This window comes from Leiobunum rupestre, chromosome 5 (genome assembly GCF_980474605.1).
Source record: "Leiobunum rupestre chromosome 5, qqLeiRupe1.1.hap1, whole genome shotgun sequence".
In the NCBI taxonomy this organism is placed as follows: Eukaryota; Metazoa; Arthropoda; class Arachnida; order Opiliones; family Sclerosomatidae; genus Leiobunum; species Leiobunum rupestre.
In genome coordinates, this window is record NC_143388.1 from 69,042,949 (window position 1) to 69,058,929 (window position 15,981).

General features: G+C 39.5%; 1 protein-coding gene across 1 annotated transcript in view; it reads right to left on the reverse strand.

The window, feature by feature from the left end:
• Positions 1-4,209: 4,209 nt before the first annotated feature.
• LOC149945687 (cubilin-like) overlaps positions 4,210-15,981 on the reverse strand; it is a 35,453-nt gene continuing 23,681 nt past the window's right edge. The window contains exons 14-23 of the mRNA XM_090176677.1: positions 15,349-15,477; positions 14,181-14,708; positions 12,955-13,128; positions 12,225-12,359; positions 11,658-11,812; positions 8,819-9,008; positions 8,612-8,752; positions 7,606-7,926; positions 4,666-4,914; positions 4,210-4,532 (exon numbers count right to left, since the gene is read on the reverse strand). Coding sequence (XP_090032803.1) covers positions 4,522-4,532; positions 4,666-4,914; positions 7,606-7,926; positions 8,612-8,752; positions 8,819-9,008; positions 11,658-11,812; positions 12,225-12,359; positions 12,955-13,128; positions 14,181-14,708; positions 15,349-15,477 — 2,033 coding nt within the window. The 3' untranslated portion in view covers positions 4,210-4,521. The remainder of the gene's footprint in view (positions 4,533-4,665; positions 4,915-7,605; positions 7,927-8,611; positions 8,753-8,818; positions 9,009-11,657; positions 11,813-12,224; positions 12,360-12,954; positions 13,129-14,180; positions 14,709-15,348; positions 15,478-15,981) is intronic.

Consider the following 15,981-nt stretch of genomic DNA (forward strand, 5'->3'; position numbering starts at 1 on the left):
TGTGTAGGATTGTGGAGGCGGGTTATAATGTGTAGGATGGTGGAGGCGGGTTATACTGTGTAGGATGGTGGAGGCGGGTTATACTGTGTAGGGTGGTGGAGGCGGGTTATACTGTGTAGGATGGTGGAGGCGGGTTATACTGTGTAGGATGGTGGAGGCGGGTTATACTGTGTAGGATGGTGGAGGCGGGTTACACTGTGTAGGATGGTGGAGGCGGGTTATAATGTGTAGGATGGTGGAGGCGGGTTATACTGTGTAGGATGGTGGAGGCGGGTTATACTGTGTAGGATGGTGGGGGCGGGTTATAATGTGTAGGATGGTTGAGGCGGGTTATACTGTGTAGGATGGTGGAGGCGGGTTATAATGTGTAGGATGGTTGAGGCGGGTTATACTGTGTAGGATGGTGGAGGCGGTTATAATGTGTAGGATGGTGGAGGCGGGTTATAATGTGTAGGATGGTTGAGGCGGGTTATACTGTGTAGGATGGTGGAGGCGGGTTATAATGTGTAGGATGGTGGAGGCGGGTTATAATGTGTAGGATGGTGGAGGCGGGTTATAATGTGTAGGATGGTGGAGGCGGGTTATACTGTGTAGGATGGTGGAGGCGGGTTATACTGTGTAGGATGGTGGAGGCGGGTTATACTGTGTAGGATTGTGGAGGCGGGTTATAATGTGTAGGATGGTGGAGGCGGGTTATACTGTGTAGGATGGTGGAGGCGGGTTATACTGTGTAGGATGGTGGAGGCGGGTTATACTGTGTAGGATGGTGGAGGCGGGTTATACTGTGTAGGATGGTGGAGGCGGGTTATAATGTGTAGGATGGTGGAGGCGGGTTATAATGTGTAGGATGGTGGAGGCGGGTTATAATGTGTAGGATGGTGGAGGCGGGTTATACTGTGTAGGATGGTGTAGGCAAGTTATACTGTGTAGGATGGTGGAGGTGGGTTATACTGTGTAGGATGGTGGAGGCGGGTTATAATGTGTAGGATGGTTGAGGCGGGTTATACTGTGTAGGATGGTGGAGGCGGGTTATAATGTGTAGGATGGTTGAGGCGGGTTATACTGTGTAGGATGGTGGAGGCGGTTATAATGTGTAGGATGGTGGAGGCGGGTTATAATGTGTAGGATGGTTGAGGCGGGTTATACTGTGTAGGATGGTGGAGGCGGGTTATAATGTGTAGGATGGTGGAGGCGGGTTATAATGTGTAGGATGGTGGAGTCGGGTTATAAAGTGTAGGATGGTGGAGGCGGGTTATACTGTGTAGGATGGTGGAGGCGGGTTATACTGTGTAGGATGGTGGAGGCGGGTTATACTGTGTAGGATTGTGGAGGCGGGTTATAATGTGTAGGATGGTGGAGGCGGGTTATACTGTGTAGGATGGTGGAGGCGGGTTATACTGTGTAGGGTGGTGGAGGCGGGTTATACTGTGTAGGATGGTGGAGGCGGGTTATACTGTGTAGGATGGTGGAGGCGGGTTATACTGTGTAGGATGGTGGAGGCGGGTTACACTGTGTAGGATGGTGGAGGCGAGTTTTACTGTGTAGGATGGTGGAGGCGGGTTATACTGTGTAAGATGGTGGAGGCGGGTTATACTGTGTAGGATGGTGGAGGCGGGTTATACTGTGTAGGATGGTGGAGGCGGGTTATACTGTGTAGGGTGGTGGAGGCGGGTTATACTGTGTAGGATGGTGGAGGCGGGTTATACTGTGTAGGATGGTGGAGGCGGGTTATACTGTGTAGGATGGTGGAGGCGGGTTACACTGTGTAGGATGGTGGAGGCGGGTTTTACTGTGTAGGATGGTGGAGGCGGGTTATACTGTGTAAGATGGTGGAGGCGGGTTATACTGTGTAGGATGGTGGAGGCGGGTTATACTGTGTAGGATGGTGGAGGCGGGTTATACTGTGTAGGGTGGTGGAGGCAGGTTATACTGTGTAGGATGGTGGAGGCGGGTTATACTGTGTAGGATGGTGGAGGCGGGTTATACTGTGTAGGATGGTGGAGGCGGGTTACACTGTGAAGGATGGTGGAGGCGGGTTATACTGTGTAGGATGGTGGAGGCGGGTTATACTGTGTAGGGTGGTGGAGGCGGGTTATACTGTGTAGGATGGTGGAGGCGGGTTATACTGTGTAGGATGGTGGAGGCGGGTTATACTGTGTAGGATGGTGGAGGCGGGTTATACTGTGTAGGATGGTGGAGGCGGGTTATACTGTGTAGGATGGTGGAGGCGGGTTATAATGTGTAGGATGGTGGAGGCGGGTTATACTGTGTAGGATGGTGGAGGCGGGTTATACTGTGTAGGGTGGTGGAGGCGGGTTATACTGTGTAGGATGGTGGAGGCGGGTTATACTGTGTAGGATGGTGGAGGCGGGTTACACTGTGTAGGATGGTGGAGGCGGGTTTTACTGTGTAGGATGGTGGAGGCGGGTTATACTGTGTAAGATGGTGGAGGCGGGTTATACTGTGTAGGATGGTGGAGGCTTGTTATACTGTGTAGGATGGTGGAGGCGGGTTATACTGTGTAGGATGGTGGAGGCGGGTTATACTGTGTAGGATTGTGGAGGCGGGTTATAATGTGTAGGATGGTGGAGGCGGGTTATACTGTGTAGGGTGGTGGAGGCGGGTTATACTGTGTAGGGTGGTGGAGGCGGGTTATACTGTGTAGGATGGTGGAGGCGGGTTATACTGTGTAGGATGGTGGAGGCGGGTTACACTGTGTAGGATGGTGGAGGCGGGTTACACTGTGTAGGATGGTGGAGGCGGGTTATACTGTGTAGGATGGTGGAGGCGGGTTACACTGTGTAGGATGGTGGAGGCGGGTTATACTGTGTAGGGTGGTGGAGGCGGGTTATACTGTGTAGGATGGTGGAGGCGGGTTATACTGTGTAGGATGGTGGAGGCGGGTTATACTGTGTAGGATGGTGGAGGCGGGTTATACTGTGTAGGATGGTGGAGGCGGGTTATACTGTGTAGGGTGGTGGAGGCGGGTTATACTGTGTAGGATGGTGGAGGCGGGTTATACTGTGTAGGATGGTGGAGGCGGGTTATACTGTGTAGGATGGTGGAGGCGGGTTACACTGTGTAGGATGGTGGAGGCGGGTTTTACTGTGTAGGATGGTGGAGGCAGGTTATAATGTGTAGGATGGTGGAGGCGGGTTATACTGTGTAGGATGGTGGAGGCGGGTTATACTGTGTAGGATGGTGGAGGCGGGTTATACTGTGTAGGATGGTGGAGGCGGGTTATAATGTGTAGGATGGTGGAGGCGGGTTATACTGTGTAGGATGGTGGAGGCGGGTTATACTGTGTAGGATGGTGGAGGCGGGTTATACTGTGTAGGGTGGTGGAGGCGGGTTATACTGTGTAGGATGGTGGAGGCGGGTTATACTGTGTAGGATGGTGGAGGCGGGTTATACTGTGTAGGATGGTGGAGGCGGGTTACACTGTGTAGGATGGTGGAGGAGGGTTTTACTGTGTAGGATGGTGGAGGCGGGTTATACTGTGTAAGATGGTGGAGGCGGGTTATACTGTGTAGGATGGTGGAGGCGGGTTATACTGTGTAGGATGGTGGAGGCGGGTTATACTGTGTAGGATGGTGGAGGCGGGTTATACTGTGTAGGATGGTGGAGGCGGGTTATACTGTGTAGGATGGTGGAGGCGGGTTATAATGTGTAGGATGGTGGAGGCGGGTTATACTGTGTAGGATGGTGGACGCAAGTTCTACATGGCGCGCCAGTCAAGAGCTCCCTACTTATTATGACCATTACCCTCAACAAAATTTTATGAAAAGGGAAAACCGAGAACTCGGGAAAAAACCCTTTAGCATAAAGTATATCCGAGACAACTATCAATCACTTTACTAGGTCTCACCACGACTTGGTTTCAATGAAAACCCTTGAATCAAATCGGATGCTCATTATATGAATTTAAAATAAGAAAAACAAAACTGTCCAGGCAAAGATATGTCAACTATTTTATGAAAAATATAAAAATGTTTATTTGCCAAATACGATAAAAAACAAGCAAACTCATCAAATCGAGCTGATTTTAGGAAATCGCAAACTCATCTCAAAATTTATCACAACCTTCTTTTTACTTGTTTAAAGATATTCTAAACCACATATATAAACTGGAAAATGGTAATTTACGATGTTTCTAAGTTACCAAATTATGTTTCGATATCAATTTAACAAAGTTTGTAATTTGTTATTACCACTTTACCTTTAAGTTTAATCGCGAAATGAAATTTCGGAACCAGGCAGATAAAACCTGATTAACAACAGACAGTGACGTTCCAGTAACATTTTGCATCAACTGCTGATTTCAACCACAAACAAGGATTAGTTTTTTTTGGTCGCGGACTTTTTATCACTATGCATAAATTGGAACCAAATCTTAAGTAATTCCTTAATGCTACACTACTTGCTAGATTATAAATGGCGGAATATAGCTGCAATGTATACCGTCCGGGTTCTCATCAATTGAACCTTCCTACATAAGTATACTAGTTCATGAACTCGATCTCAGAAATATTCTACATAAAAAATATTCGCGAAATTCTCGGTATTGTTTGCCATTTTACACGCGTTATTAAAAGTAATGCGAATGAAAAAGGTGTACGATTCGAAGACACGAGATTATGGTATTAAATACATTTTAAAACTAACTATGATTTCTTGGCCTTATCACAGGGTAAGTGGATGATTTCCCTTCGTCGCCACTCGTGTAATTATTTAGAGTGGCTGCGCTTAACGGGACGGTTGTGTAGGCCGCGTTGGTGGTGGAGTTGAGGTCCCTGGTGCCTCTGCAGGGCAACTGCTTATACTCGGCTTTGAAGCCACGTCCTCCTGCTAATTGATCGCTGGAGAGCACAAGATCCACCTGCGACGGTTCACCAGCTGGAAACGGTATCGTTCCTAAAATGAGAGCAGAAGTAGGTGAAATCTCCAGAAAAGAAAGTGCCACTAGAACAGTTGAAATGTTTTTAATCTTTGATGGTTAACGGTTCTATCCAGTGCTTCACACAGAATTTAAATGATATCAAAAGAAATCAAAACAAAATTATATTAAACCAGAAATTTTTAAGGGGAATCCACTGTATTTATGTCGAAAAATCGAAATGCCATTAGCTAATCTGAAAAGTCAAATATAATAATTTTGAAAACAAGGTAGCGCTATGTACGGAGAACTTCAGGCATACTACTGAATTATTGTATTTACTAATAAACAAAAGACCTACTACTTCATGGTTTTTTTAAATCCCGAGGGGCAGATCACTCCAATGATTATTACACCCTCGTTTGATTAAATCATGATTAGATTGTATTAAAATTAAATCTGTAGCTTTTTCTGTATAAAGATTAAAAATGATTAAATCATGACTTAATTATGATTATTAGTACACAAAGTCATCTGCCCCTCACCAAGGTCCTTCTTCAGCTGAAGAATTACCTCGGTCCGAAAGCTCCAGAGATTAAAAAAAAATTAAAACCATGAAGTAGCAGATCTTTTGTTTATTAGTAAATAGAATAATATTATTCGCCATGGTATTAAAAGAAAATATTTATAATACAACTGAATATTAAGGTATTGAATTCTTCCAAGTAACAGATATTGAGATATGGTATGGATAAAAATATATATTTCTTAGGGGTGTGCAAAATATTTGGTTAGGCCAAATAATTTGATCGAATACCAAATCGAATATTCGATTCGTCGAATCGAATAGCACTTGGGAAAGTTCGCGAATATTCGTTTTTCTTGATCAAATAGTCGAATATTCGAAAAGATAGGAAAAAAGTATTTGGTATTTTCAAATAGTTTGCAAACTGGTCGAATAACCGCGGGTCTGTTGAGTTTTAAGGCCATAAGAGGATAACGCTGTGAAATTTCCGAACTAGTGCTTATTTCTGGCACCTCTCTTTAGGCCACAGCGGAAAGGACCATATAAAGAGTAACTTGCATGTCCATTATTCGTACCGTGTGTATTAAAACTTCTTAGTGAAAGGCACAAGCTGTTTATTCTAGCGCCTATTGGCTAGATTATTCGCTTGCTCTTTGTTATGGAATTTTCTAGAATAGCAAAGTAAAACTAAAACGTAAACCAAGTTCAAAACAAAACTAATAACTGGGAGAAAGGTTGAAGTAAGTAACGTTTTGGATTTTTCCGTTTTGAATTTTTGAGTTCACTAAATTATTGGTTTAAAATTATTATAAATTAAATTAAATTTAATATTTTTTTTTTATTTGTAATAAAAGATCTGCTCCTTCGTGTTTTACATATATTTAAAAACTCGAGATTTTAATGAAGTGTTTGCAAAGCATGAAAAATATAACAGATCCTTTGATTTTAATTGTAGTTAGCTTAGTTTTCTCCCCCACTTCTTGGTCTCTTTACTTGTTCGCGTTTTTACTACTAAAGAATAAAAGTCGCTAGCTGACTTGGACCTGGGGTAGTTAAACTTTAAAAATGTGTATTTTAAATTTTGTTTGTAAAAGTTTTCTTTGAAAAAGTTTAGTTTTATAGTTTAAATTTATTAAATAAAATAAAATAAAATAAAATATAAATTACACATTTGGTTAAGTATTTAACTATTGCAAGTAAAATGAACAGTGATTTTAATTACTTTTTGATTTTTTTTGACAAATATGCAAACTATTTGGTTATTTCAAAACCAAATACGTCGAATTATTTGGTATTCGAAAAACTATTTGGTATTTGATCAGTTAACTGGCTTAAAATTTTGCTATAAAAATATTCGACCAAATTATTTGACGTTATAAATTTTCGATTTGGTATTTGACGTGCCTTGAAATGAAATATTTGATATTCGATTCGATCCCCAAAAAATGGTATTTGCACACCTCTAATATTATTTTTTGCATTTTTTGACCTGGAGTTTTATTTCCTCTTAGCAAGTTGATATGTACGTAAACTTATCAGTTGGAAATGCATGCATTTAAATTTATTTTTCTTAATTGTGCCCCTAACGAGAAATGTTAATAATTTCTAAAACATTACCTTAGCGAGTTTATTTTTTTTTTACGAAATCGTCACCGGCAAAAGCAAAATAATGTAACTTGAATTAAGTGGTTTGGTCATTAATTAATTATTTAAATTCTAAAATGGCATCTGTCGCAAATATCCGTTAAAAAATAACTTTATTAATTATCGCCTACTCTTTCAAATATTAAAATTTAAAAAACATATTTATGGTTTTTAGGTGACGAAATATGATAAAAGAAGCAGTTCCCATTTGCGCGGTTTCCTGTTTACGCACTTTCCCGTTTGCGCACTTTCCCTATCTCAACAAATGGGTTGAAAAAACCTAACCTAACCTACAGTGCCTACGCGCCTGCGGTGCTCCCGGCTAACCTAACCTAACCTAACCTAGTCATTCCATATTCAAAGTTATATACACTGAAATTTGGATAATTAAACCGCGCTTTTGGGAAACCGCGCTATTGGGAAACTGCGCAAATGGGAACCGCGCTTTTGGGACACTGCGCTTTTGGGAAACCGCGCAAATGGGAACTGCGCTAACGGGAACTGCGCTAATAGGCAGATACCGTGTTTATTGCCTTGTCCATTAAATAAAGTTACTTACTGGTTACGCCATTTAGCATGAACCCGCAAAAACGATTTCCATCAAACTCTAGATAGTCTCCTTGGCATGGCGTTGACGAAGGCTCACCCACTTTGGGCTCATTCCTTTCGATTTGGAAATCGATGAAATGTATTTCTAGGGCGCAGAACCCTGGAAGTCGTTCGATGTGATACGTGCAGTAGAGGTTGTTCGGGTACTTCGAGGGATATCTCGGAGATTCTAGCGAGCCTTCGAGCTGTCTTCTACATACTTCGCAAGGAAGCCGACTCGAGTCAAATGGTTCCCTAAATTGAAAGTTTCTTGGTGGAAATCGTTGTGGAACTGAAATAAGAAATAGATAGTGGATTGTCAAATTTTTCAATTGCGTGAAATTTATTGTATTGTGCTATTTTCAATAAAATGAAGGAAATATGAGGAATAGTATTAACGTCAATATGTTATTTATCTAACCATATTAAACTGGATAAAGATTTTTGGGCCAAATCTACAATGTTTCCATTTTCTTCACTGATTAGTCTACTTTTGGACTATTTCCAGTGAAGTAACCTTAGACCAACAAATACGGGACGGTTTCCTTCAATAGGGAACAATGTAAGCTTCGAACCACGTTTGAAGCTGGTGCTCTGGCGGCGACCTTCGGGAACGTGTCTACTCAAACCAAATAACGATATAAATTTTTCAGATTGGATATATTTTAAACTTCTACTACCAGAGGAAACACACTACGCTTTGTCATTTGGAAACGCTGGTTTGAAATTGAGTTTCCTGTAATCTCTTATTTGTTTGTCTAAACGGTATTACTTAAAGACACAAAAATTTTACAATCGACGGATTAAACCACCACTAGAAAACAGGTAGACGTAGGTTCAGTGTATACAATCTTATCTCCTAGAAGTTATCCCTACACAAGAGGGTGATTTAACCCATCCATTACCAAATATAAATATATTTATTAGTCAAATTTGTACGTTCTTGTTTTCACGAATCGCTTTCTGTGGAACCCTACCTAGTGGCATCCAAAGAGTATCTTGAGGCCCACAATCGGCACTTTGGTGAACTCTGACGGCAAATCCTTTACCTTCGAGTGCTCTGTCGGTGTGAAATATAAAGATCTTTTCCCTCTCGGGTACGAGGAATTCAATTCGACCTACAATGATAAAATGGTTAGAGACAGCGCTGTTGTAATTGGCAAATTGACCAGGAAGCAACGTACGGAAAGCAAATTCGGACATCCTGCCGCAAATTCTAAATGGGCGGACGGGGCGTCTGTCGAAAGGACCAGCGCCCATCGTGTCCGAAGTAATCTCGAGGTAGTCTCTGCCGCAATTGGGCATCTCGTCTTCCAGGTCAAATCGAATGAAAGTCAAATCAAGGGCGCAGATGTTGTTGTTCAGTCTTCGTACCTGCCGAAAAGAACTATTCTTAACCAAGATATACAGAAAGCGAGACGTTCTGACTTTTAGATGGAGGAGTTGAATCAGAAGCGGACTGGCGACGCTTTAGTCAGGTGAGCATAGTACCCTCGCGGCCAGTGGCGTAGGAACCGGGGGGGGGGGTGCAATGCTCCCCTCCTAGAATTTTGGTGTGAGGGGCAACTAATGTTATTGCCCCCTCCAACTTTTGGTCAGTTGAAATATTCAAGTATCTCAAATTCTCATTTTAAAAGCTTATTGAACCTCAACTATGTTTAAATTTCACAGTCTTTCCCCGCCGATTTAAATAGTACTAAAACGACCGGCTCTCAAAGAAATATTTGGATTTTGCCCACCTGCCGAAGTGGTAGTGTTGTTTGGATTGGATATTCTCGTTCCATCGGGTGGGATTTGGTGATTTATCAGTTAATTTATTTTCTGTATTGTGGTATTTAATTCTGACAAACGTTTAGCTCATTTTGTAACTAACCCGTCTTTGTTGCTACTAAAGTTGATAGTTTTAAAAGTTGAGCTGATATTTATTTACTTAATTCCATAATAACCAAATAATTTAATTTACTTCTGGTTATAAAACTTTTGACAATCGTCGATATTACAATTAGTATTCCCACTCGTAACCATGGAGAAAAGCTAAGGAGCCGCGTTGCAATAGAATTCAAACGGGGCACCACGATGCGCTGGCAAAACAAGGGGAAAGCGATGGGTCTCTTTGGTGCGTGAAGGCGCCCTCTAGGGAATTATTTGCTTTCACTCTTGCAAATGTCAACCTCCATTTTAGTCAGCCTATTTAATCCAGCTTTAAAATTCTAATACAACACGACTCTCGACATTTACTCCATGCCGTTAGTTATAATTATTCCACTACAAATATTAATCCTAGTACTACTAATTTTCTGATTTTAAATATCGCATATTTGATACCTGTCGAGATTTTCACATTAATCCAGTTTAAAAACGATAACTGCTGCGTTGGTTAATAGGTGGCTCTTATTAACTTAGCATATTTAGTAAGTCTATTGTTACGGCCGACTTTTGTACACTTAAGATATTTACGGTGCCTCGTCGAGCTTGGTGAAAACGTTGACAAACATAAGGTTTGTACCCATTAAAAATTATTTAGTTAATTATGTATGATAATCAATTATTTTGTGTTTTCAGATTGTGCAAAACGACTTTAAATTTATTATTTATCAATATTTAACAACATTTTAATCTTTTACTGTCATTGTCAGTTAATAAATTGAAAATAAATGTTGGAAGTTAAAATTAAGCTGATTTTGATAGAGTAGGGTAATTTTCTTATAAGGGGGCTGATCACGGTGGAAATTGTATGGTAACTAGTGAAATGGTATATTTCAGAGTTAATATATTCACTTACATTTCAATGAACTATTGACCCTATAAAAATTTGCGAAGTCGTCTAGCCTACTCCACCCAATAATATTATGATTAATTATTATATTGATTAATTTTGAATGGCCAAAATCGTATAGTTTTGATGAATTTTTAGTTCGTAAAATATTCTTACAAACTTCAGTAAACGTTACCAAACTCAGTGGCGTAGAAAGAAATTCGTCAAGGGGGGTCGAAGTATGTGAATGTTAAGAGGGGGTCGAGAAGGGGGTGGAAATTTAGTACAGTCAAAGGTAGGTCCAAGGGGGAGGTCTGGACCCGGAAACCCCCACTTGTCTACGCCACTGACCAAACTTATCCCCGAGCGGCATATGTCATTGCTTAATTACTTCGGTTGAAATAATAAAATTGTGTGATATGTACAATAATCAACAACAATATAATTAATTATACCATAAGTCTATAATATAATTCTATAAGTTTGTCATTTTGGGGAATATTTTTCTGAGAGCTAGTAACGGAGTGACGTCATCACAAGAAGAAGATCTCCCCTTAGCGAGGCGCTGTCAAAGGCTACGTGTGCCGCGTTAGCAAGCGGACGCAAAACGGCGATGAAGCCCGTAATGCAGTCCGTCTTGTGAATAGCTCTCAGTAAAACGTTTGCACTTATGTAAACTATTATACACTTATGATTATACGAACCGGTTCATGGTTCTTAAAATATAGCACGAGGGCTCAAATGACAAAATGTGCGACGATTTTTTAAATGAAGCAGACAGTTCAGATCAGCCCAAAAAAGTAAAAGTGGGTCATTGTGTACGGTATAGACTCACGTGTATTTTAGACTAGCAGCCCCATCTTTTGAGACTTCGCGTATTTTAAAAAGGGGTGAAACCATAAAATTGGGTGATATGTACAATAATCAACAATAATACATGTATAATTTATTAAATCCAATATAATTCTTATCATTAACAGACCTTTGGCGCCTAGGTCGAGACCGGTGCATGGTCCGTAAAATATAGCACGAGGGCTCGAGTCACTAAATGTGCGACGATTTTTGAACAATTCAAATCAGTCATTAAAAAGTGAAACAGTGTGTACGGTCTAGCTTCTCGTGTATTTTAGACTAGCGGCGCCATCTTTTGAGACTTGACGTATTTAAAAATCAACCTTTAATGACGTTACACCTTTTGCCTTGTGTATCGGTTTTACGCTTTGAATATTATATTTTTTATGCAAACTAATAAACATGAAAAGGCTTACAGAATATCTGCAGTTCATAGGCATTGGAAAGGGTCGACTTTGCATAAATGGAGATTCAATGACAAATTCCTCTTCGGTGAAAAATCGGTCGCAACTTCCGATGTTGGGGAGAGTTTTGTCCGGAAACAGAGGAGTGCTCGGTAATGGCGGAGTATCTAAATCACAAAGACAATTACTTTACAAGGAAAAACTATAAAACCCCAAATGTAAGCTATCATTATAAATGTTTGCTTTTTTCACGAATGACGTCACCCACTATTTGAAAAGAAATAAAAGCGCGTGACTACGAATAATATCAAACGTGAGACCCATAAAAACTTGTGAAGGTTAACGGTAATAGTTAGTGTAGGGAGCCGTTGGCTCGATCTCGTGGCATGCAGGGCTTGCCACCACCCTCCTACGCATTGTAACCCGGCCACCTGAATTAATGGCTTCAAAAGTCGCTTGATGACTTAGGCCTAAGGTGGTGCCTTGGGTATTAGCCTAGCTGATTATTATTAATACATTACGTGGTGTCACTATATGGCGACTTAGTCTATGCGTCTTGTCTATGAGCGAAATACGTACTGTCAATTGGAGGTTGAATATAAGGACTGTTTCGGCAACTGACTTGTCTACCCTGAACGAAAAAGCCCGCTCCGCTGATATCGCCATCTGAACGGAAATACAACAACTTTTCGTGCCCGAAAAAGTCATATGTTCCTAAAAATAAGGAAAAATGGAATATCAATGGACTTGAAGCTGGCGGGAAAGAGTTATTTCTTTAAATCAAAAGTAAATAAGAATCTAAAATCCTAGCACGGCGAGCTATTTGATGGATAAATTGGTTTTACTATTTTGCTGATTACAGCGAGAAAAAAACCATTTATATTATAAAGTAGTTCGCTTCATTATAAGGCTTTAATATGTTAAAACTAAACCTGCGAGTGTTGACAGGATTTTAAGCAGATATTGATTTTCATAGTTAAATAGTTCATATTTTAACTAAAACGTACCCAACTACCACTTATTTGACATTATCAAAATAAAATAGGCCCAAAATTCTTACTCAGAAGAATCTGGAGGCCAGTAATATTTTTAAGAGAAGGGCGCAAATTTAGAGAAATTCTAGTGGCTCTTTTAGTCACGTGTTCTCGAGTAAACATGTCAAAAACAGTGGAAGTTACAATAGGGCGAGTTACTTTACTTTAACCGCTTTTTACGTTTCCTAAAACTCGCCTTAAAAAGAAATGGTGATAAAATGTTTTTACGCTCAAAGTTATTTAAGATTTCTTAAAGTAATAGGGTGCGTTCTTACTAGTCGTTTGAGGAGGTAAACTTCCACACAGTTTTCGGTCCTCGACGCTGAAGTAGTCTCCCAGACAGTTGGGCGTGCCTTGAAGCTCGAAACGAACGAAGTTTAATTCTAGTCCGCACACGTTTTTATCAATCTTTTCGATGATGTAACGACAAAACAAGCTCTCAGGATACCCTACGAAATGAAATAACCTTTAAAATTTCGTATATAAATAATAATGGTTATTTTCCTATTTAAACCTCATTTTCAAGGTGGCATTTGAAAATTGCTAAATATTTCAAAGCTATTAAAAGTAAATCTAGCTTTTCTTTTTATACATGGTGTTTTTGCTCTGAAAGTGTTTTCCCCCCAAATTTTAAGTTTTATGGTGTGTTAATAATGTATCGAACTAAAGTTAAGATAAACTTTAAAGGGATTATCGCCCAAGGTCTTCGGCTTTACCTTTCCATAAAAACCTGAGATTATCGGTAATAATGAATGTAGGGAGCTGTTGGCTCGAGTGGCTTTCCATTAAATTCCTAATCAGTATAACTTTCTCATTTGAATAAATTGACTTAAAAGTCGCTAGTTGACTTGGGCTGAGCTGGTGCATTGGGTAGTAGACTAGCTATTATTATTACTTTATTTATTATTTATATCTTAAATTTTTAACAATTTTCAAAATTAAAAGAAATTTTTGGTATCCGAATCAGAGGTCATGTTTAAAATAGTCATTTTTATGTTGTGATGGAATAATTTCTCATTATTTTTACAAAGTTAACCTTATATATATTATTAAAAGCGTTTCAATTTTCAATAAGCCTTGGCTGTTACTTTATCAAATTGTCGGGCTCCGTTACCAAACACTTCCACAGACTAGTAATACGTAGCTCCCTGAAATTATATAATACTTAGCCACGTAATGTATTCTATGATCATTGGCGGAACTAAGTATCATTAAAAACACGAAGTGTATAATTATACATTTTATGTTACTAATGCGGAACAAAAACGTTTAGAAAATATTAATCGTTAAAGCGTTAAAACCGATACTAGCCATTCAATATTGATTGAAAGCTTTTGCTGATATAAATTTGGAAATATATTTAAATTTCATACTTTTTATAATATCAATATTGGACGTGTTAAAAACTAAACCAATTTCTCGTTATTTCTCAAATGATAATAATTTTCCCCATTGCACGTTGTACTATTTCGACAATATTCATACTAAAAAAATATTTTACCATTAGGGTAATTGACCGAAGAAATTTCAAACGTATTCGTTGTAATTTTTCTATCGCAATTTCCTGGACCAGTTTGGCTTGTGGGTCTTGGATACGTAATGGGGTAAGTTGGTGTTGGCGTCGTGCGTGTTGTGCAATCTACTTGTTCTCCTCTGATACGGAATCTGGAATTGTAGGCGTTTTCCGAATGGAAGCGAATCAGTATTTGGGAGTTAGAGAATTCGTATTCGCGGACAGTGGACGCTGGTAATCTTCCGCACAGTTGTTTGTCGTTGATCTCCAAGAAGTCGTACTCGCAGCCGTTTTGCGTTTCAATGTCGAAGAGTTCGAAGGTGAGTTGGACTCTGCAGAATCGGGTGGAGCTCTGAGGAATGGTGTATCGGCAGTCGATAATGTGTCCGATGCTGTCGCTGCCATCGGGGATTGGTAATTCGGGGTTACTTATTTCGAAGGAATTACTGCCCAAAAATCTATCGCAGTAGATTTCTGGTATCTCTGGTCGAGGAGTGGTCGTAGACACGTCGTAAGCTACAAATGCAGAGAGGATAGCTATATCAATATTATCATGCGTTGCTTATTATAATACATAAATTAAATATGATTTTTAGCTTAGAACACTCGCTTTTGGCAAATTTTAAATTGGTGGCTTTGAAAAATCATTTTGCTTTTATGATCGAAGTAGTGTTGGACTGACAATCGTCATTTCAAATTCGATCGATTTTGAAATGTTATTATTTTACACTAATTAATTAGAATAATTTTAGAAGACAAGATACTTCATGACTAAAATGTGATTGTTATAATAAAAATACTTATTTAAAAACAATGACTTTTTAGTCATGAAGTATCTTGTCTTCTAAAATTATTTTAATTAATTTAGCAAAAACCATGACTTTGACCAATTTTAAAATTCAATTATTTTACACTAATATTCGCTTTTCTCCAAAATCGTTTATAAAGAGAGTCACTTTTTCAATGTAACCCACTTAGTTACAAAACCACTCAAAATAGCCCTGACAAACTATACTGCAAAGCACAATACATAAATTAATCCATGGTTAAGTCATTTACCTACACAAGTGGCACTTAAAACAATGATTTCGAGTCTAGAAGTAAGCCGCGCATCATTTGGCTAATTAATAATATTAATATTAAGAAACAAAATTACGTTTAGTGGGCCTATGGCTGTTGCAAGGAACTTGTTTAAATGTCGCGTCGAAACCCCTGCCTTCGTCGTTGTTGTCAGTGACCATCTGTATCACTACTGCGTTCCACTTGTCTTCAAAAACCACGGTTTCTACATCAAACAAAAAAAATTAGGAAAGTACCTTTAAATAAATGTCAAACTTTTTATATTGATCGGAAGATATCTTGTGGTTACGACACCTTGTCAGCTTTGAAACGGTAGTAAAGGGAAAGAGAGATTTGACATTGAGAAAACCTAATGTACCGGATTTGCTAATTTGCGGATTTTTTTTATAAAACGAAGGGCTGATCACTATCCATAATCGGTGTACAACTGGCCTGTAGGTTTGACTGTACTTAAGGGATTACGTAATCAAATACAAACTTTGCACTAACAAAGGCTGTACTCGCTGTGATCGGTGTACTGAATTTGAGGATGTGGTTAGTCCCTTATTAAAACTTTAAATACATTTCGCAGATTTGCAATTTTTTTTGCGTGTTTGTAGATTTTGGCTGGACTGTTTAATAAAAAAATCCATTGATATTTATTGTTTCTTTCATCTCTGGGATTGGTGGGTTACTGGATTTCACTTTTTTCTAACAAATTTTGTGGATT